The sequence below is a fragment of the Apodemus sylvaticus genome, chromosome 4 (assembly GCF_947179515.1).
Source record: "Apodemus sylvaticus chromosome 4, mApoSyl1.1, whole genome shotgun sequence".
Classification (NCBI taxonomy): Eukaryota; Metazoa; Chordata; class Mammalia; order Rodentia; family Muridae; genus Apodemus; species Apodemus sylvaticus.
The window spans coordinates 95388738-95412548 of record NC_067475.1 but is presented as its reverse complement, the minus strand read 5'-3'; the positions used below and the strand labels follow the sequence as shown (position 1 = coordinate 95412548).

Sequence of the window (23811 nt, the reverse complement as noted above, 5' to 3'; positions counted from 1 at the left end):
ATCACTGGAATACAATTTTCCATGGGTCTTCAACATTTGAGATAATAGCAGCTTTTCCTTTGAAATTATGTTTTAAAGAAAATTTTAGGTAGGTGATACTGAAAGATAGTATCAGTCACTATCATGATTATTATATTTACTGTCTATTATAGTGAAAGTTCCTCTTAAAGCAAAGGTTGGACACGATTGTTTCATCTCGCAACAAAATATGCAACTCTCCAGATCAGTGGATATTCACCTGACTCAAAGCTTTAAGTGTGACGTCTGCCAGGATGGCTTTCTGTCATCCCAGTTGGACTAGGGAGCAGGGAAAGCTGCAGTTCATCAATAGCCTCATGTTCTGCCATGCCTTCTGTTTATAACTAAACCCCCACGTTAGGATTACGGGGGAAAGCTTGGACATTGCTAACTACTGACTTTTAGAGCCAGATATCTTACAAAATGCAATTACAGTTCTTTTTTTTATTTAAATATTTTTATTTTCTATATTCTTTGTTTACATTCCAAATGATTTTCCCTTTCCCGGATCCCCCCTCCCCATATGTCCCATAAACCTTCTCCTCTCCATCCATTTTCCAATGACCTCCCTCCTTTTTTTCTCTGTCTTTATATTCCCCTCCAATGCTAGATCAATCCTTTCCAGGATCAGGACCTTCTCCATACTTCTTCATTGGAGTCATTTGTAAACACAGTTTACTTACCTGTGATACGTGTTCTGTGCTGGTTCTTGACATGGGAGAATATAGCCTCCTCGGACATGTAGATTTATTGTATCATAGGGAGCTGGAAATGTGTGATGTGTTCCTTTGACTTTTATGTCTTCCCCCTGATAATGAGAATAAATATGGGGGTGAGAAATGACATAATCAGTAATGTAAGATTATGAAAGCACATTCATGAAATCAAATGTCACAATTTTCTACTGCAAAATGAAGAAAAAACACATCTTTTAAAAATCCTTTTATTTAAAATGTATTCTAAAATCCTGGTTATACATTCATTCTCAGATGTCATTTGATTTCAGATTTCTTATACATAGAAAGTGTAGATTTCACAAGGTCACAAAGAATGGATAACTAACTCCATTATTCTTAATCGTCATTTTTGTATAGCCAAAGAGGTAACAGAACTTTGTCATACAGTATTCATTTCTGTGCTTCTTTGCCAAATAAATTATTTGCCAAAATAAATCAATGGTACCTTGGTATGCTAGTTTAATTCAAATATAATTAACTGCATATAAATAATAGAAAATGTTTAAATGGAAAATTAATAGATACATAAATTATATGAATGTCTCTCTCTGTCTCACTGTCTCTCTAATTTATATATATTATACATATATATATGTGAGTGTGTGTGTGTGTGTGTGTGTGTTTAGTTAACTTCGCAAAATTCTTCCAAAACTTACTGTATGGTAGTTAAACCATCGAGCCTTAGGAACATAGCCAGTCACTTCGGTTCTGAACTGGAATTGAAAAAGAAAGTCATTGAAATAACCTGAAATAAAATTCTGTCATTTCAATAATACAACACATGATCTTACTTACAGGATTAATGACAGGAGTCACCATAAAAGCTGGACCCCACAGGAACTGCTTATATATTTCCCAAGTTTCCTTATCATCAAAGAACCTTCATAAAAGAATAACAAATAGCTCAATTAAACTGAAGAATTTAATTTCTTCTGAAAAACATAAAATGTTTATTGAAATCCCAATTTGCTGTATTTTTTTTAATTTTTTAATTTTTTATTTTTTAATATTCAACTGAGAACCATGCTCAAAAATATTTAAAACAAAAGGCTATTCTATTACTTGAAACACAATGTCAAGTAGTACAGACTTCAGAAATAAAAACAAAAATCCAGGACAGCTCCAGAGAAGCAACCTCCAGATGCTCCTATCTCCTGTCACAAAGATGCTTTTGCTGGACCTGTTCCTTCTGACCTGTCCTCAGATGGCTCCACAGACTCTGGACAGCAGGAAACTGCCAGCTCTCCTAAGACTGGACAAATATCCCCTATACCCATTCTTCTCAGTTCCCTAGAGACACGACTCCCACAAAACCAGCCAGAAGTAGTCAGATACTATGATGACCCTATTCCTGCTTTGCCATCACCTCTGTCAGTTAATGGTGAGAGGAACAATGGGGCAGTAGCAGGTGAGCTAAGATCACAACCTCCATGTTCCTTGAATGGAGGTATACCTGTACCTCTTTACTACAAACTTTATTTATTATATTTTTTAAAATATAACTTCCTTGAAATTTTATTTTGTGTTTTGGTAATACTTGCAACTGCTAATTGCTTCTTTATAAGGATAATTTATCACATCCTTTTATTGCACCCCCAACCCATTCTCTTACTTTTTTTATTATAAAATTCGATTGGGTGAAATTGTGCTGCCTATATACTGAGTCTTTGACTATCCCTTGGAGCACGTTCAACCCACCAGGAGCTAGACACATAAAACTGAATCTTCCTCTGCTAGACTCATCTATTGCTAGTAGTTCCTCAGCCAGGAGTAGGACTTCCTGTCTCTTTTCCCATTCCATGCTTGGATTTTGTCTGCTTCAAGCTTGCAGAAACTTTTGAGAGCACTGAAAGAGCACTTCCTTGTGTAGCAAGCACTGTTTTCCTGTGGTCATCTGCAGTCTCTCTGGCTTTTACACTCACACAATGACGGCTAAGCCTTAAAGAGGTAGAGATATCTCATTCAGGGCCGAACATACTTCAGTTTCTTATTTGCTATACCTTTTAATCTTCAATCAAAAGTGAAGGCATAAAATTGAAATTTATTATTTTGATAATTTTATTTTGAGCATTAGCAATTAAGTTATAAAAGACAGTTGTGCCTTTTTATTGGTTTATCATTAGTGAAATCTGGAGGCCACCTTATTTAATCATTCAGCTAATATAGGAGATTTGAGAAGCAAAGTACCTCATGAATAAGTTAAAGAGATTATTTTAAAGTATTACTTATTTAATTATTATGGGATTTTATATGCTAATGGAATACATAACTGGGCTTATTAGAATTATTTATATAAATCCTTTATTAACTCAAAATGTATAATAAAGCATCTATTAAATATTATATCATAATAGATAATAGATTTAAGTAATCAAAAGCTACTTGCTGAAGAAAAAAATAAAATTCAAACTTACTCATGCATTAGGGGTCTGATGACGGTTCCACCATGAACATGGGCTTCATGCATCTGTGTGTAGAAATAGGGCAGCAAAGTGTATCTGATTTCTAAAACATTCTTTGACATTTGAGCAAAAGTTTCATTCCAGGAAACAGGATCTTGTCTCTGAAATAAAGCACAATGCAACAATACATTATTAGAGAATAAAAGTAGCAAATTATTAATAATGTTATATTCTATAAACTATCTTTATAAAAATCTTCCATGCTGTCTTAGTTTTATTTTGTATGAAAAATAAAAGTGGTAGTATATAAAGTATTTTAATAAGATAATGAAAATTAATTCCAAAGTTTGATTTAAAGTAAGTAATACATACAAATTATAGTTTATATTTTAAAAGATGAAAAATATATTGTCAACTATGGTAATACTCAATGTTGGGATGTAAAATCTAAAAAGAAAGTGATATGGTTTGTTAAGACAAATGTAGCCTTAAATACCAAGAGATAAGGGGAGCTCACCATATTAGCCTTACATACCATCATATAGTCTCATGTGAAATGAACAGATAAATATATCATAATATCACTGGAGGAATATACATACTAATCTTGAATACATTTCAGTCTCCTTTGGAATATACACTTCAAGGCAAAGGAGAAATATTAATGGTGCTATGCCACTTCATAAATATCCTCAACTGTATTCTCCATAACTCATACTTATTTGATTTTAACACATTTTTAAATATAAGTGTGATATAGATAAATTACATTATAATATAATGAAACATTAGAATAATATCTAAATATTTAAACATATGTATACACTCTCCATAAATAGTCCTTAAACCATTCCCTATCTAGACCTTTCTTTTTTTTTATTCGATATATTTTTTATTTACATTTCAAATGATTTCCCCTTTTCTAGCCCCCACTCCCCGAAAGTCCCGTAAGCCCCCTTCTCTCCCCCTGTCCTCCCATCCACCCCTTCTTTTTCTCCAATGTGGTTATTTCCTCAATTAGTAACACAGTTCTATTAAAATGTTCATAGTTCTTCAAAATATTTCTCCTAGTTTGCTTGTCTTTAAAACTGTTTCAAAATGTAGTCCTAATTTTTTCAGTATCCTTGTAATTTGATTATTAAGAAAGTAAATTCACTCCCCCTATATTCAAGTAAAATTTGAATAGTACAATGCTTTCTCAACACACTCCTGTTGATTCATAAATGTGTTACTACTATGTCTTTCTGATATTTTCTATGTCAAACTTGGATGGACATGCTTTCTGATCAATTCTCCTTTTCCCTGCAAAACTAAAAGTTTAGTACAAGCTAGTGCATAGTAGTATATTGCTTCTTACTGTTCACAGTTTTCCATTAATCACTGTCTAACATAACACTCAAAAATTGTATACAAATATGTTAATAACTTTCAGTGATTGCCACTGCACAGAAATCTGCTCCTACAAATCATGTTATATTTTCTTCTCAATTTCTAAAACTGCCTTTTCAATATTTGCTTTTAGATCTTCCTATTGTGCTCATTATTGCAAATGTGTCATACTTCTAATCAATTTAGTTTCTAGTTGAAATTTTTGTTGTAACTCTATCCCTGTTTGAAATAGGTTTTACCTCTATTTTCCCCCCTAACTCTTCCAAAATTGTATCAATCAGCTATAGTATGTGTTCTACAAGCAATCCATTTTTTCTGGTACAATTCAGGCCACACTTACCACTACTTCATTAATATGAAAATATTTGAAATCTTCATTTATAACATTGTCCAATAAAATATAATTGAACCAACAACAAACAATATAAGGCTGCATAGGGAAAATAAATAAAACAAAATTGACATAAATGTGGTAATTACATACTCTAGTAAATTGAATGTTGTGATTTCTTGAATATGGATAAAAGGCTCCAACTTGCATCCAACGAGCACAGAGTTGGTATTCTGAGTCATTAAAGAAACCACAGATATCTGCTCCAACCTAAAAGAAAGGTGCATTTAATGCATATCAAGTACTGTTTCTAAATAGGTATAAACTACAAATATGAATTGAACAGATCTACTTACATATGGTATCCCAAAAAGATTAAATTCCAGCATACCTAAAAATTAGAATAAAAATTTAGATTGATATTTTCATTTATTTTATTTTTATCAGTGAAGGTGATCTCTTTGTATGTCAGTCCTTAGAAATGAAAACTTTTGGTATTAATAATAAATTATTCTGTTATAAAACTTATAATACTTGTCATTGTACATATGAGTGAGTGTTAATGATATTCTTAAATATAAGAGATCACATGTGTTAAGGTTATAGCACTATAATATAATTTAAGCTCAAATAAGCTATAAACATACCAGTGGCATAAGTCTAAGTGGTAGTACTATGTTTTAATTTTATTCTTTAAAATAAATGAGGGTTTTTTGCTAGTATTTAGACATTTATTTTACCATATGGAACAAACACAATTACTTTTTTAAAGTAATACAACAGATTAGATCTTCAACAAAATTGAATCCATATAATTCCTCATCTCTTTTGTAAAGATATTCTAAGCTTGGTTTGAAGGAATCTATCATTACTCAATAATATTTAAGGCTGGAATCAAAAGAGTAGTTCTTTATTCATGGTTTGAAATGTATAGTCTTTTGCCATGTATTTAGTGTCAGAAAATACTTTAGTTGGATGTTTCTTTCTTTATTTTCTCTTAGTGATTCTTACTCTCTAGCAGATTATATACATTAATTTCTTTCTTTGCTCTAGAATACTGTCTCTTCAAGTTCTTGCATTTCCAACCTGGAAACAATCCAAAATGGAAAAGATATTTCTATCCAAATAAACTAGCTGAGTATCATCAGTCATTTGCTTCTCTAAAGTATCCTTGATTATATCTGCCTGACTAGTGACAATTCAGTGGTGTCCTATTTCATAAAAATGATGTTAATATTTTAATTCTTACAATTCAGTGATGATACTTACCTAGCACAAGACAAAGTAAATATTGTCTTGAAAGGTATAAAAAATACTGATAGAAGATGATTATCACATACCAATGAGTGATTTTTCCAAATTGTCCCAGTTTGCATAATTGTCTCCGAGCCAGTGTCCCCCCCATCGACCAGCTGTGGGATACGTGGACCGAGATATGACTATCCCTCTGAGACCAGTGGTGTTCTGTAATGCACTGTACAATGAAGACATGTTGCATGATTGCATCACTCATTTTCCTTAAATATTTTCTTTTGCTTTTTAAGAACGTGTTTCTTTGTGTAGTCCTCACTGACCTGGAACTTGCTTTATATACCAGACTGCCCTCAAACTCAGATATCTGCTTTCCAGGTTCTGGAATTAGAAGCCTGTGCCATAATGCCTATCTTAAATATTTCTACTGAGACAACCTTATGAAAACCTATATCTACTATGAGGCATAGGTTCTCTGTTACAGTCAAATCTTCACTTACTATGTACTAAAACTCTTCTAGGCATGACAGACATTTTTCTTCTCTTCTAATATTTACTAGAGTGATATACACATATAATATGAAATTTTTCTTTTTTAACCTTTCAATAAATGTAAGTTAACTATAAATAACATTAAGTTAATATTCAAATAAAACATACAAGTCTAAATGCAAAACTCAATCTAGCTTATCTTCTCAGTTATAACTTACCCATATTTTTGTACATTTAACTCTGAAGAATATATTTGCTAACGCACCCTTTGCATATCAGCATAGAAAGAATGTGAGGCTATAATGGATTATTTGTTTTTGAAAAAAGCAATCATTGTACTTTAGTTCAGCAATTTATCGCTAGTCAAACCTCATCAGGAAAATGTATTTTACAAATGTGTTTATAATTACTCTTCTCTTTCTCTTCTATCCTTAGAGAGTTGTGTTAATGATTTTGACTATTAAAATATATATCAGTTTAAAATATAATATAAAGATACATTAATTTTTACTTTGTATCTTTTTTCTCTTTTCATTTGTCATCTTTCATCATGCAAGTACTTCCTTACCTATATTACTCTTGAATAAGCATATATATGTATGTATGACATATATACATATAACATATATTACCATATATGTATATTTAAATATACATGTGTGGGATACACATATATATGATATACACATATACCAGCACACACACAAACACACACATACATATAAACACATAAATACATATATGACTTGTACATGTGACACTAAAATGACCTAAAATTCTTTGGACTAATATGAAAAAACAGTGACATATTAATGATAAGTAGATTAGCTGAGTGCTTACGTGATTGAGAGCAATGAACTATTTTCTAAATTTTATGAAAGAAGGAGTAATTTACAAAGAACAATTGAAATAGAAAGAAATTCAACAAGACACTTGAAATATGAAAGTTTGAAGCTGATATTGTCAATATAAATTGAACCAGAAAAGCAGAGGAGGAAATTAGAAACATAACTTACTCCAGAGTGGGTTTTATTTGTGACCATCCATATAAATTGTGCACATCATAATGCAAAACTGATGACCCATCACTAAGGATATGTTCCGTTTCCATGCACATGGTTCGGAAATGTAACCCTTCTCCTCTTTTTGTTAGTTCTGGGAAAATCAGGGAAAAATAATACCTTGAAGATCATGACTTGAATTATGTAGGTCATATCTACATAGGCGTTAATTTTGATTTACAGATTTGTTTTATTAATGATATAAAAGATTCTTATCAAATGTGAAAAGATGTTTTAATTCATGAATAAACTGGATTTTAATCAACTCAGATTCAATATCATAATGATCCCTCAAAGCCTTCAAAAATTCATTATTGTGAATATGTGAAAAACCTGTTCTTACAAATATCCTGAAATACTATACATCATTAGCTATATTCCCCTGATGTACCACAGTAAACACATATACTTTCTACCAAATGTTAAAATTCCATCTATTATGTTCTTAATGTCTAAAATATGAGTATACTGTCACTTGTATATGATTCTTAGGATTTACTTTTTTTTTCTTACGTATGCACATGAGTATAAATGCTCATGGAGGCCAAAGAACAGTGTTGGGTTCTTTGGATCTAGGGTTATATAGACAGTGTTGAGCTACTGGAGTAGTGTTGGATCCTCTGAATCTGGAGTTATATCAATAGTGTGGAGCTATTGTGGGAGGCTGGGTCCTCTGCAACTGCGGTTATATAGACAGTGTTGAGCTACTGCAGGAGTGTGCTAAGAACCAAACTCTTGTCCTCTAAAAGAGCAGTAGGCAATCTATCATCAACCCACCTCTTCATTGATAAAATTTCTATTGCTTTTTATTCATTTAAATAACAAATGTGGATTCAGTAGTTTCTTAAAAATAATCTACCTAGAGGAAAAAATTCAGAACCAAAGCTATTCTTGTCTTCAACAAACTTTGTGTTTACTAGCTACTTTCAGACAACAGCTGTCAGCAGACCACAAGTGGCAGAAAATATCATTCTTCCCTTTCCCCTTCCTAGGGAAAAATTCCTAAGCCATTTATAGTGATAAAAGAAATTAAATAATTTAATTTTGAAAATTCTCTAAAACCATAGCAAAACTTTGAATTATGTTAGAACTATGAGTATAGAAATAAAACATTTACTTTTATCTTTAAAAGAGTGTTGAGTTGTTGCATATTGGGCATGAAGTTGGACCCATTGGTCTGTGTGACTAACCATTGAAATTTTAGCATAAATTTACAATTCCTATAATTTGAGGTCTGCATAAACAATAAGCAATAATAATGATACAATATTATAAAAAATATATAGCCATCAAATTATACCTGGGAAATAAGGTGGATAATTTAGTGTATCATTTCTGCATTTATTTGTAACTGTTCCATTTACAAAGCTGGAAGGCTCATTCATGTCCTTAAAGAGAAAACAACAAGTTGAAAAGAATAATTTGGTAGCACAATGTTATAGTGCCAGAGCTCAGGAGACTGAGGCAGTACTGTCATTAACTCTGGGCGGTGTGTGTTATCTGGGAAGTAGAGAGTATTACAGTAATCAATTTGGAGTGTTGGAGTGCAAATAGGTTAAATAGTTTTGAACAGCTTTCTGTTTTCTCCATATTTCAACTTACAGAAAATTTTATCATCAAATTCCCTTGTTTAACTCAGGAGATCTAAAGGGATACTTTATGTCTCATTAGAGAAACAGAAAATACTGTACTTTGCATGTGGATTTCTGCAAATAAGACTGAATTGAATATCATGCTCCCATGATATAATTTATGATCATGTATGTCTTATAACTTCTACTCCCTTTAGCCCTACTTCAAGCTGACATCAATTATTTTATGTTTGAGAACACAAGATATAGTTTACAATGTAAACAGCTTCAAAGGGCATCGTTATGCTTGATATCAGCCACAGGGACGAGAAGCAACAAGGAGCACCGCTACTGAGCATGTGGATTAGAGTCTCTATAAACAAGTAAAATGGACAGGTGCTTGAAGAACTCTCATGAAATGACTTCCTCCACTTGAGAAAAAGTTATCTTTTCTGACCCATGTTTAATTCTCAAGGACATGTTTATGAAATATCTGTTACACTCCAAATGTTTGAATAGCAAATAAATTTTGATTTTGAATCATACATTATGCATCATAGAATTTTGTATGCTACATGTGGTAAATACAAATATTCATGTTCAAGGCATGATTCACAACAATCAATCCCAATCAAAAAAGCTGGACAAGTACAATGTACCTTCTCCTGCATTAAATAGTTACTTATACAAAAGTAGATTCTTTTTCTTCTCTCTCAAAATGATACTGATAATATTTGTAACAAAATTGTAAAGTTTCTTCTAAGATAAGGAAGACATTTGAAAGGCATTACTTTTATTAATATTTGAGAGTGACGTTTTTGCACCAGGTAAAATAGAGTGGTTAATACATTTTTCAAAATTAAAAGTGGAGGCTACCTTCTAAAGTAAAAAAAAAACCCAGGTTGTAACTGTCATACATGTATATTGAAAATTTAAGGGTCTATTCCAGCAGTCTTTTGCATAACAATGTTCAACAACAGAAGAGTGAGCTCAACTACAAGGCTATATAGGTATTATTATATTTGCAAACTACTACAGAATAAATATATGGAAAAAACTTAAAAGCTCACGTACAATCCACAAGCCATCAAACTTCATTTTGTCATTGTAGAAATCATAAATTTCTCTTGCCCACCACTCTGATGTGGAATTCCTAAAGAAGTCTGGAAATGCTACATGTGCTCTGGAAGCCTGAACAAAAGAAAATGGAGATGCTTTTATTGAAAAAGTTCTCAGAGAATGTGCATATGTCACCAGAACTTTGTTTTCAGATTCTCTAGTTGCACATGAGTAACAATTAATGTAGTTTCTCTTCAGCATCCCAAGACAATGAGGACAGGGATGAAAGGGCAAAGAGGAAGAAAGTGTTCCTCTCTATCTTAAGTAGGTGATGGGAGAACAGCTCAAGGTTCCATGACAGAGGAGGCAGATGACTACAAGCATTATTTTATTTTTAAATAGAGTAGTTTCACATAATAAATCACAGGAGTTGTGCAAGTTCAAGTCAGATGAAATGTAAACATGGAGAAAGGAAGTGTGCACAAACCTCCAACCTACAAATTGAGGAAGTTTTGGCAACTTTGGAAATTTTGATGTTTTCTGGGAGGAGATCCAGGTTAAAAACTCTATCTTTTATGACGTCTTGAGTCTTAAAACCTATTTTCTGCAAATTAAGCATGATAATACTTCTCTTTTTATCATCACAGAATCCAGGAGTAGTATGCTGAGTGCTATAGGGTAATCAAAGTAATGAAAAGTAAAATATCATGGTAAGTGAATGAAAAAAAGAGAGTGAAAGAAATCAAAACAAAATGATGTGAACTGATCCTAGGTATGGTAGAGGGTAAAGTTTATTGTAGATTATGGGAGAGCATAGGCAGAGGCAGGGGCATCTTGGAGAGTCTGGACTGGACATGATCATGAGCTATATGAGGAGAAGGGTGGGAGAAATGGGAGGAGAAGAGTCAGGAAGCAGTGGCAGCAGGTTACATCAAGAAGGAAAGCTGGGGAAAAGAAAGCCCTGGCCCTGGGCTGGAAAAGTCCAGGGTATGTACGGGGTGGGTTATGCCATCCAGAGTCCTGTAACTAGTGAGGGCGGGTTTCCAGCTGAAGCCTGGTAGGAGTCTTAACCTTTTGACCTGAGTTTGAAACCTAACATTAACATTATTACATTATTGTGATAAGATAAAAATCCTAAATGTGATTTATAACTTAAAATTGCTTCATGTAGTTACTTATAAGGCTTCATACAGAGGAAAAGTTAGGTAGGGACAATGAAAATCAATCTAATAGAAGATATTTTTATAAAATTTTTTTCCTTTCAAGTATATGCTAATAAAACATTTAATTTCAAAACCTGAATTTTGGAATTTAGCAATACAATACTTACATTAACAGCTTCATCTTCTGTTATAGTCTCATCTATTGTAACATTAGGTAAATCTGGCCAAACCTGTAAAAAAAGAGGTAATTGAAAAATATTTCAAGATGAATAGAGAATGATTGCTGCATGAATTGGAAATATGTTATAGAGGCAAAATCTAACTTTTATATTTATGTCCATCTAATCCCTGTACTTACACCTTATACATTTTATTTTACCTTATTTTTGAATCTAGAGGAAAAAACTGGCTAAAAATACACGGTTTTTTTAATCCACATTCCCTAAATTTTAGCATGTGCTATAACCACCTTGAATGTGATTTAGAATTGATTAACTGCTGTTTAGACTGTGTTGAACTGAATGCTTTTATCACAAATATGACTTCGATCCAACAACAACAGTGATAGTGACCAAAAATAAGAGGAAAAAAATTAAACATTTCATAAATGATGTCATTAATATAGGAATTGGTAAAATTTATTCTATTTTAAATGCTATTATAATTTTTCTTGAATGTTAAAGAAAAAAATCTTCCTAATCAAGGGCCCTAAAACAGACCCAACATTCTAGGAAATGTGCTATTCACAGAAGTCAGAGAAAACAACTAACCCCCAAGCCTTAAAGCCCAGAAGTGGTAAAAATGGGCAGTCTGACTTACCTCTCTTTCAACCCACAGTCTGTTCAGAAAAACAGTTTCCGTGTCTGTGTCTGGCAACCATTACTTCCCTACTTCCTACTCTAGGCTACAAGTCTCTGACTCCTGGCAGCACACGGTCCTCCACACTCATTGTTGTCCTCCCACACCAGGGAAGGTCTGAGCTTGTTGTCGATGTCAATATCAGTTTTCATTCTTTTAATTCTCCCATTCTATTTAATCCTTAGAAATACCATATGGAAATCAAATCAAGATAATGCGCTAATTTACTTGGATGCCAGTATCACTGTTTGTGTTGTTCAGTGAATAACTTTCCTTGTTCATTTTAGTCAGATAAGTTTTGTCCTCAAACAAAATGACACAACCCAAAACATTACTCCTTTCATCAATAAGATGCTTTATGCAAAAATTAGAATACTTAAGTTTTTGTCATCAGGAACAGTCACTCCACTATGGGAAGCTTCATTGTAAAACACAAAACATATTTAAACACTTAATAAAACAATTTTATAATAAAATATTTGGTTTTAGGATTTGTATGAATTCCTTATTTGTACATAATAATTCAGAATTATATCAGATAGTACATATAATATTTTAATTATTAAATACACATTTTATCTCTCATTCTAAATGGTTTTAAAATATTTAATGAAATAAAATAGTTAGCATTTTTAAAATTATCCGACTTGACAGTATTGAGTACCTTTGCCCAACAAATGTCATCTGTGTTAGGCCATTTAACAAAAACATCTTTCTGTATTCCTCGTTCAAAGGCAGGGTAAGGCTGTGTTTCATTTCCTGAAATTGCTGGATCCTAAGATTAAAATAACAATACAAAATGAAAACAAATCACATACTGAGCAAGTCTCCAATGTGTTGGGTGGCCAATAAAAAAAACTGTAACTTTCTACTTTTATGTTACCACAACTTCTGCTCCCATTTGGATAAATGGCCGAGCAGCAGCAGGGCTACAGCTTTATCCTAAAAATTGCTCTAAACAATCTGCTAAGAACTCAAGCAAGCTTGGTGAATGCCTTCTGGATTCATTTTTACTGGATAATTTTTCAGTTGTCTAGCTTGCTCCATGAAATACATTGATAAACTTAGCTTTCTACTGATTTTTTTTATTCATGCCAGAAGAAAGCAAATTTTAAAATGAGAAAATCAGCAGAAGAAATTCAAAACAACATCTGAAATTTATATGGGTACAAAAAATATCTACTCTTGTTTGTAAAAGGTGAAGCTATTTATGATTAGAATGGTGAGGAAAATGCATTTTGACCTTAATATCTGTCATGTGACTTTGTATTTACACAAAAACTTATTCTCAAGCTGGGACTAGTCCAAATAAATTACAGTAAGATATTAATAGGAAAAAGTTAATAGGTAGTAGAGTTGGAAAAATGTTTTCTTTATTTAAAATTTCTATTTGTGTGTGTGTGTGTGTGTGTGTGTGTGTGTGTATGTGTGTGTGTGATTGTGTCTTGGGTGCTGAAGAGGCCAGCAGATATCAAAACTGGGCTTTTCCTAAAGTGTAGGGGAATGGCAGGGCAGGTAGGTGAGAGAGGGTGGGTGGGTGTGTCGGGGAGCACCTTCATAGATGCAGGGGAGAGGGGACAGGATAGGGAGTTTCCAGAGGGGAAAGCTGGAAAGGGGATAACATTTGAAATGTAAATAAAATACCCAATAAATGAAAAAAAAAGATTTTTGGGAACTCCAAGGTTTGACTTCATAAAAGAGCAATTGGCTGCTGCTAAGTTTGAAGGATCTGATGCATATTCATGGTCTATCTAAAAGGGTCTTCTGGGAGATTTCTGAATGGAGCGCTTTGTGGTTTCTCATTGGATATTGCATAATGAACAAATTTGTCCTTTTCTGGACCCCATAGATTGTGTGTGTGTGCGCGCGTGTGTGTGTGTGTGTGTGTGTGTGTGTGTGTGTGTTTGTATGTGCATATATGTGTGTGTATATAATTATATATATGTGAGTATCCCTATATGTATGTATATATGTAACAATAATTATAATAATTAACGAAAATGAGAGAAAATAAACATATTGATAAAGGTTAAAAAAAGAGGTTCTCTTAATTACTAAATATTCAAAAGGTGCCCTTTTTTAAAAAAACCTTTCACACTCTCATTTTAGAAAAGTAAATACAAACAAATAATAGAATTCACATAAAAATTGATACTCACCAGTATAATAATATATTTCATCCCATCATTTCTTATTCGGTCAACAAACTGAGGAAGAGATTGGAATCGTTCACCAATTGTGAAGTCTAGTTGCCTTTCCATGTAATTGATGTCTGTATACTGAACGTCCTAAAAGCGAAAAGAATAACAATTTGGAAGAGCACTTTGGAGGTTGTACCTTGCATCACCTGTATAGTAAGAGAAGTTAAAAGAAATAATAAAAAATGAAATATAGATTAAGAATAATTTTATATGCATGGTTGGTTTGGTCAATGGTTCAACAATAATTTTACTTGAGAAGTAAACTTCTGAAAGATATACATCAATATTGGTTTCCATGGAAAACAGAGACAAAAGGATTTTAATACTATGAAGTTATGGTAATACAGTCACTTAAAAGCTGAAATTGCAATGCACATACAAAAATGCTTTTGTACTCATGTTACCCATAAATCACATCAACATAATGTAATTCTAACAATATAAAAGAAACAAAATATTTAAAATTTTATTAATTATTATAAATGCTTTGGTCTTGCATAATTTAAATTGACTTTTGAAATAAGTTAAATGATTCATTGTTTACATTTAAACATTTGGAAATATTTTTATATACCAAATTTGAAATTTGCCATCTGAAATTTGAAATGAGTCTTAAACAACAAATTTGCAAATATTTTTTCTCAATTAGCACTTTCCCCAATTATTCCCATTTATGCAAACTTTTTAACTCTCATACTAGGATAATACTAGAAAATCTCATTTTCAAATATTGGTTTGCATGTGTGTAATTATTTTTCTGATAATAATGAATTCAGCAATATTAGATTCTGATATAGAACCAATGTTATATGATGAGGTTCTTAAAGTAAAATGAGCTCTTACTTTGGATGGCCTTATATACTGGTGTGCTTGTGTGTTACAAGAATTCTTTCATATAAATTAAAGTGATTTCCTGAGCATTAGGAAAATAACATATTCTAAAAAGTCTGCCATTCAGCCTTATCTATTTCATCTATATACCTTAGGCCATCATTCACATAACACATGAAAACTCCTTCAAACCTGTCACAGTAAGTGATTCTACAGATTACTCAAACATAGAGATCACAGAACATATATGACTAAGCCATCCACAATGTATGCCAGAAAAACAATGTGTAAAAAGTTTGTTTAGAACAGTTCAGGATCTTTAAAGTAGGAGAGTAAGCCAAAGGAGTATTATAGCTCCTTATGTATCTGCTGAAAATAAGCAGAAATCCTGCATCCAATTTCTAAGATGCTACTGAAATATGAGCATTATTTCCAAATGTTTAATGTAATCCCAAAGAATATAATGTTTAAGTATTTCACTCTGTCTCTATGGAATCCACATGTGGTTGATAATACATACATAGGGGATTTGAGCAGCCACCATGTCGTCATACAGTTGCTCAATCTCTGAAGTATTTCTGTATCCATAACGACATAACTGGAATCCTAGAGCCCAGTAAGCTGGCATGACTGGAAAACCAATTACCTTTAAAAATATTTATAAGTTAGATGAAAGAAATGCTTTACACTATAAATAAAACTTTATAAATTTTAACAAATATGCATTCATACTTCATGATACTGCCTTGTTGCAACTTCTGGCGTTGGTCCCAAAAACATGTAAAAATCCAAGATTCCACCAATTGTGCGGTAGGTTAGAGCAGGAGTTGGCTGGAATGCAACATCTGAAAATCCAAAGCAAGACTTAAGTTTTTATCTGCAAGAGATATTTGTTATTAGATCACTTTTTACCTATTTTACTATTTATATGAGAAATTTATCAAATAATAGCTTTACCCATTCCATTGCTGTTCAGTAACAGAACTCCGTGGGCATTGCCCTCATCTTCCAAGGCCATATAATAGGGGTGGAATCCATAGGAATTAAGTTTATACTGGAATATTAAAACACATAATGTATATTTAGGAACAATAAGGCATAGCTAAATCAATATTGCTTAAATTCAGTAACATAAGGCTTGGAAATTAATGCATTCCTGATTAGTAAATTCAGCTGTACTTGAATAAAATAAATGCACTTGATTTCAATATCTTCTTTTATTTGAATTGATACTTCTAGAGTGCATGGAATTAAATAAGAAACTATGTAACATCCATAAACTATGTGACAGTAACTGACAAGCAACTCTGATGTTAGAGTAGTTGTTTCCTGCAGAAAATTAGGTATCTCACTTTATCTGTAAGTTAGCATGATTCCTAAGATAAAATGTCCTGGAAATAAACATATTGATGTAAGTAATCAAACTGTCAAGAACAATAAGTTTATAAAAATAGACTTCCATATTCAGAATGCAATTTCTATTTTCAAACTCAAATTTTAGTAATATATTAGCATGTGAAATGAAGATCATATTAATCAAATAATAGTTATATTAATATTAAAGAGTTCTTTTGAAATAATTTTGACATAGCATTCTTTTGAATAGATGCTGATGCTTTTTCAGTATGGTACAGATAGCATTAATTGTGCACACCATCACAAAATTAAATGCAATATTACTTTATTGTTACTGAATATGTCCTTCAAGTAACAACTGCAAGTAAATCTGAGGTGAGCTAGTTTTTCAAACATCTTTATTCATTATATATTTAGAATGATGACAATTAATATTATTTACTTTTCAATGTATTGGGTATTCAAAAATGTTTTCTGATATCAAAATAGAACTGATAAATATCAGAAGACATATAAATATTGTTAAGGATATAAGTAGTTGTTTCAACACATAAAATATACAGTTTTATCTGTGGGTTATAGGGGTATGGCATTAAATCCTTAATAGCAAAATATGTATACTGCAACAGCTAGCTCCAGGAATACTATATTTTTGTTCTATGTGGCTGGAAAAGTTAAGAAACTAGTTAGGAATCAATTTTAAATCAAGATCAAGTAAATTAAATAATAGCTATATTAATAATGATTTCTTTGAACATAAATTTGATACAGCCTTTGTATGTATTCTGTTATCTAACACATAAGTGCCAGAGACATGCTATGCAAGTTGCTGACGGTAGAAAAGACAACAATAGCCTCACCTGATCAATGCTGTCAACTACATGATATAATGACATACCTGATAAAATGCACACACTGAACAATAGGAGTAAGATTGTTAATGGAAGTAGCCAACTGCTGTCCTGATTGAAATTGAAATGTGCCAACAGGAAGGTTGTTTCCGACATAATGTTATAAACACAGCCAAAAATCATGGCTAAGGAAGTCATAGGCTCTAGCAAAGAACCTATCAATGCTGCTTTTCTAAATGGCCATGTTGTTAAATTGCATTGACCATTTAACTTTCTCTCCATAGATTTTAGCTGCTCCCAACCTTGGTCATAGAAACTTAATATAGTAGGTCGCTGTGCTTAATGCACAGAAGTTCCACTGTTCAAAGTAGTGATTGTAATCATCTGTGACTACTCTATCAAAGTTAGCACATGTGTACCTCTATGTCAATTTTCTGCACTCAGATTGCATTTCAGAAGAGGAGACACAAATGAAGCAAGGGATGGCCAAGAGTTCTGTGAAATGCTATCTTCTCAATATGCCACGATTGCTATGAACATAACCTCACAGTAGCTGCATTTACCTGCAAATGTTCTGATTATGGATTAGGAAGAGTAAGTTGATTTCAATGCCTACTAAGAAGAGAGAATCACTCTTTACAAATGGCCACTGGTAGATTTCCCAGGCTCTGCTAGATACCTTATGTCCAGGAATATGTGGGAAGCACTATTGAACTCAGTGGGTTAAAAAAAAAGATAAAAAAATAAAATTAAATATATTTCCAAAATTAAAAATAAAATCTAAGAACTAAAATTAAAAAATGTCCAACATTTTTTTAAAAAAATACTCATAAAATGTATTTTCTCTACTTTTTTCTATAATTTCTAATTTTTTTTTCAGAAAACCACTCTAACACCTCTGCAAGTCTCTATTTCTCTTTATATAGATAGTTTCAGGCTTGAGTTATCAGTCTGCAAAGAAGTGAACTAGATCTTCATCACTATCTTAGCTGCCTCATTTGGTAGCCACAAATTGGTACCTACTCCAGGCGGCTGATCTCTTGTGAACATCCCCCAAGTGTGCCAGTTCAAATCTCTCTTGAATGCTGTGTGCTCCACTTCCCCGAAGCCATATAAATATTGTGATGGCAGACGTGTGGATATCTGAATGAACTGATCATTGAAGGCAAATCCAGGAAGGCGAGAATCCCAGCTGAAAACAGAAGGAAGCAAACCATCAATATCTATAGATATGTGTAAAATTAAAAAGTTATAACTATAATGACTTTTACTGTCCTGAAAGCAAATAAATACATTTTCTGTATGCATATACACAGTAACATTGCAAATAATGATGCTAATTATTTCTTTGTGTTCTGAGTAATTAATATTTATGCTAAGAATTACAGCTAGGTATCAAATGAATATAGGTAATTATTGTTAAATTTTTTGACTAATTTAATGACTTAATTAAAATATATTTTATGTACTATTATTCAAGATATAATAAAAGAATATCATATTTTAGTCCAATATATCATAAAAATATAACTGATCAAAATTATATTAACTTTTGATTCGTATCTTAAAAATAAATACAATCAATTTTTATCTCTCCTATGGGATAATCATGTTTTATTCTTAACTTCTGTATCTTTAAAAATATATCTTGTAATCACAATGGGTATTTCAATGGTAAATTCTTCCCAGTTACTACATTCAGCTGTTTTCTTTCTTTATTTTGTATTTATAATACATGGTATGTAGGAAGAATATATTTAAAGATAATGTATTGTTACTATAACTATTTTTGAGAAACTAGAAAAAAGGAGAAAAAGAAAGTGAGGCCAGCAAGAAGAGATATTAAAAATCTCATGAAAAATCTGAGATGAACTCAAAGCTTCTGTGTAATTTTTTAAAATATTGCAAAATAGGAGTACTTTACCTGCCCCCAAGTGTTTGTTTCACAAATGATTTCATTTGTTAACCCTTTAAACTAATATATAATTCTGTAATAAAATTTTATTAAACCAGGCTAGTCAGGGTTTTCTTTGTGTCAAGACTGCCCTAACTGCCAGCATTCTGATGTCATTTTAAAGGAGGCACGTTGAACTTAAATGAAAATGTATTTTAACTTGGCAGAACTGAAAAAAATTGATATTTTAATAAATTCAAACAGTATAAAATTAATATAGATTTTTCTCAATTTGATTTAATCAATATGTATCAGGTTCCAGATCTCACAAACCACTCATTAGTTTGAATAACTCATTTACAGAGCACAGTCCTAATTGCTTATTGTACCACCACATACCATGTAGTTTAAGATGAATCTGCTATGATTCTTTATATTATTATAATATTGAATCTAATATTTATTAACAAAAGTTGTTGTGAGTAGTTTAGCTCTGCATTACCAACCCCTATCCGAGCTTCCCTTGAGTCCATGGATAAAATACACACACACACACACACACACACACACAGTTGTTCATTCTCAATTTGCCTTTGGATATTATTGCTGGGTGTTACTATCTCCTGTCTAGAAAGTGTGCCTTAATAATACTTTTTTCTTTGCTTTTCCCATCTGCCCTAAACTTCGGTTGCTAAATTCCCCTAACCACCCGTCTATAGGAGCAGCCTATGTGGTCACTCCATTTTAAGATGTTACATGGCTCTGAGTTTTTCTATCTCCAAAGCACGGTGACCTCTGTTTTCAATCCTTGCGTCTTCCTGCGTATCTCCAGAGGCCTGGAAGTCCAGTCATTCACTTTAGCACAGCAATTTGCTCATGGATTTCATTACTGACAGATGTAGAACCAATTTGGGAACATGACCTTAACATCAAAAACTGCCTCTACAAAAAGTAATCATATCTATAAAGTAAATTAAATTTTTGGATTAGTTCTCTGTATGGGCCTATGAATATGTTGTTTAAAGAGGTTAAAATTGGGAAAATGTTTGATACAAGCTCTGTTATATTGTTCTTTTCAACTAAAAATTTTCCCTTTTATATCAAATTATTTATTCACTTACATAAGCTTTCCACTGCTTCTCCTTCGAACCTGGATACCAAAAGGATTTTCCTTGATTTCTACATCATACAGTCTTTTTTCATAGGAGCTTGTAGGGGTGTCCGGAATATTTAGTGGTACAGGAACTTCATATCTCTTATGATGTGCATCATAAATCTGTTTCAAAGAAACAGTGACAATATATAATTGTTTATAGTTATTGCTAATACAGCACATGTTTTCAATAATATTTCACAAAGGAGCACTTACCATTGTCCATTTGTGCATTACTTTGTATCTAGCATTTGATATGAAAAAAATCAACAACAAAACAAAAACTTAAAAACAAACAAACTATAAACATAAAAAAACTCCAATGAAATCAAGTAGAATATTAAATTCTTTAGTTTTTTTCTCCTAAGAAAATTTATATTCAACTTACCTTAAACTGTAGCATGTCGTTTTTGTGGTATTTTACTTCCACGCGGAGAGTGGAGATGGGATTAGATGGAAGTGTAATTCTAGCATTTACAGGATTCAACTGGAGTTCTGCTGTGATTCCCGTTAGCGAATTTTGAGTTGAAGTTAACAAATATGGATTGTGGTCCAGAGGAAAATAGCATGCAGGCACATTGGAGAGCCCACTAACCTAAAAGTAACACATATTCAACATCAAAAAGTGTAAGCATCATGACGATGAACTTAAATCAAACAGAAGGACCTTAACCACACTTAGTAACAAGCTTTATGACATATAATAAAAAAAATCTATTATTTGTTTGAGATATGTTCTAATTTTTTATTAAACATTTTCTTAATTTACATTTCAAATGTTATCCCCTTTCATGGTTTCCCCTCCAAAACACCCTATCCCATGCCCCATCCCCGTACTCACCAACCAACCCACTCCCTCTTCCCTGTCCTGGCATTCCCTTACACTGGGCATCCAGCCTTCTCAGGACCAAGGGCCTCTCCTCCCTTTAATGACCAACAAGGCCATTGCCTGCTTGAGCTTCATTTGGTCTGTAAATGTTCTAAATTTTTATATCAAATATTTGCATACTGAATCTAATCTTAGAACAGTAGAGACAAAAGGTCAAATATTGTTCATCAATGCAAAATAACATTTTGTGTTGTTTTGACAAAAAATTATATAAATGAATTTGTCTGTATTTTATTTCATATTATAAAATGCTATTTTCTCTGTCTGTAAATGACAGTAAAATACATAGCTGAAATTTATTTTCTTCTATTCATAATAGTATTAGTATAGTCTATTTTTATGGTTTGTGTTTAAAGCTGCAGATGGTATTTCTACCAGAATTTAAAACAGGAAATCTTAATAGTTTCTTTTTTTTTTTTTGCTCTTCGAACAGCGGAAGATAGTTCCTAAAAGAAAGTTGATAACTTTTGCATTGAGCGTGAGATGGCCCACCACAGCCTTTTCTATCAAATTTTCATAGTTATTAATTGATCATAGATTTTGAAGAGGCAATACATATTTCAGTATTTTTTTTAGATATTGTATAAACCCTAATTCTCCTGAAATAAAAAGGAGATACAAACTAATTACACTAAATGGTGCTTTTTCTATCATCTTCCTTTTGTGGTAGGTAGCTTGAAAATATAACACCAATAATTATGATGAATTGTGAAAACAAAATCGTATGGTAAAAGTGGAAGAATCTGAGACACTGTTGACATTAACATGCTGGAAATCAACTAAGTTTCTGGTTAAAAGAAAAATAAATAAATTCTGTTTTGCCTCATCAACTCAGATTTTAGGTGCTTACAGTCTCAGATTAAAGCAATCCATTTCTAATGTGAACACCGTGGTTGTTATTCAAAACACAGTTTATAAAATGGTCATCTTTGGCACTTCTGATTTATGACTCTTTCACAATTTTTTATTCTAATTTCACTACATCTCTTTTGTTCCCATCAGATAGATGATAGTTCCCATCAGAATTGACTTTTTTATTTCTTCTGAATAGTAATAGAATTTCTATTCTATTAAGACTGCTAGCTTCTCTTTTGGAACTCTTGGGTTTGATGCCCAGAACCAACACTGCAGCCCACAACATTTTGAAATTCTAGTTCCTGGGCAGCCAACACTCATTTTAGCCTTCACAGGCACAGCATATATATGGTTCTCAGATATACATACAGGCAAAATGTCCATTTATATAGAATTTTTAAAAATGAAAAAAATATGATTCAGGAAAACAGCCTAAAACCTATTAGCTATTCAAGAGAAAAATAAATGAATTGTGTTTACCAAGAAATTTCTACTGCCTAAATATAAAATATGCTATTTAAAAGGTCTGTTTTAACACAAAGCTGCCTATGTCTCAATAAATATGCATATTTTAGAAGTAAATAACTTGCTGTAAGTTTTTAGAGTAGTAGCTATGAGATTTTACATAGAATGTTTTCTAATGACTTCAGATCAGTTAGGACATTTAGGGTTCAAGAAAATTGATGTGAGCTTAGTACAAATATGAAGCCTATGAACTCCCCAGAAGATTAAAAGGACTCACCAACGTATCTCAACTCTAGAAAAGATCTACATTCCCTAAAAATATCAGTGATTTCCTTCTATATTGCTACTCAAAGATATATTTTAAGTTGGCTTTCTTCTCAGAGTCAGAAGTGTGATTTATATAGAGTCTGAATACAGCTGGACCAGTCATACCAGTCAATGCTCTCTTGTGCCTCTCTTTCTGTCTTTGACTCCTTCCTTATCAAGCTCACATATTTCTCCATCAATAAAATTCATCTTTTTCACTTGGCATTAATACATGAACCCTTGTTAGCATTATTATTCTCAATATATAACTCTCAGTCCTGCTAAAAATAATTTTCATTCTGTCAGCAGTGCAAATGTTTGGGACTCGAGTAATGGAGCACCATGCTGATATCTCATTTTTCTGAAATTCACAACAAATCCAGTGTTGCAACCACAGTGACATTCACTGTTTATCCTATCACAAATATCTGCATTCTTCACTGCCATCCAACATAACTGCAGCATCCCTTAGTAGTTACACATGTCCAAGTATTTATAGTTTGAAATTTTGTTTTGGAAATACTGGTTACTACTGACATATGACTTGCCAATTTAGCCAGTCATCTATAATAATTGTAAAGTATAAGCAAAACAAAATGCTATTTTTAATGGAAAAAATTATCATACATTCTGCCTGAAAAGTAATTTATTTGGTTGCCTTGTCTGTCATCTGCTACA

General features: G+C 32.3%; 1 protein-coding gene across 1 annotated transcript in view; it reads right to left on the bottom strand.

Annotated features, from left to right (window-relative positions):
* The window catches only part of Si (sucrase-isomaltase), a 69752-nt gene that overhangs the window by 9294 nt on the left and 36647 nt on the right, over nt 1-23811 (bottom strand). The window contains exons 25-43 of the mRNA XM_052178690.1: nt 21007-21213; nt 20587-20741; nt 18595-18763; nt 16322-16418; nt 16097-16209; nt 15885-16010; nt 14492-14620; nt 12997-13107; nt 11642-11704; nt 10327-10443; nt 8982-9069; nt 7637-7775; nt 6218-6351; nt 5234-5268; nt 5031-5147; nt 3170-3318; nt 1551-1635; nt 1412-1468; nt 702-826 (exon numbers count right to left, since the gene is read on the bottom strand). Of these exons, the coding sequence (XP_052034650.1) occupies nt 702-826; nt 1412-1468; nt 1551-1635; nt 3170-3318; nt 5031-5147; nt 5234-5268; nt 6218-6351; nt 7637-7775; nt 8982-9069; nt 10327-10443; nt 11642-11704; nt 12997-13107; nt 14492-14620; nt 15885-16010; nt 16097-16209; nt 16322-16418; nt 18595-18763; nt 20587-20741; nt 21007-21213 (2216 nt within the window). The remainder of the gene's footprint in view (nt 1-701; nt 827-1411; nt 1469-1550; nt 1636-3169; nt 3319-5030; nt 5148-5233; nt 5269-6217; nt 6352-7636; nt 7776-8981; nt 9070-10326; nt 10444-11641; nt 11705-12996; nt 13108-14491; nt 14621-15884; nt 16011-16096; nt 16210-16321; nt 16419-18594; nt 18764-20586; nt 20742-21006; nt 21214-23811) is intronic.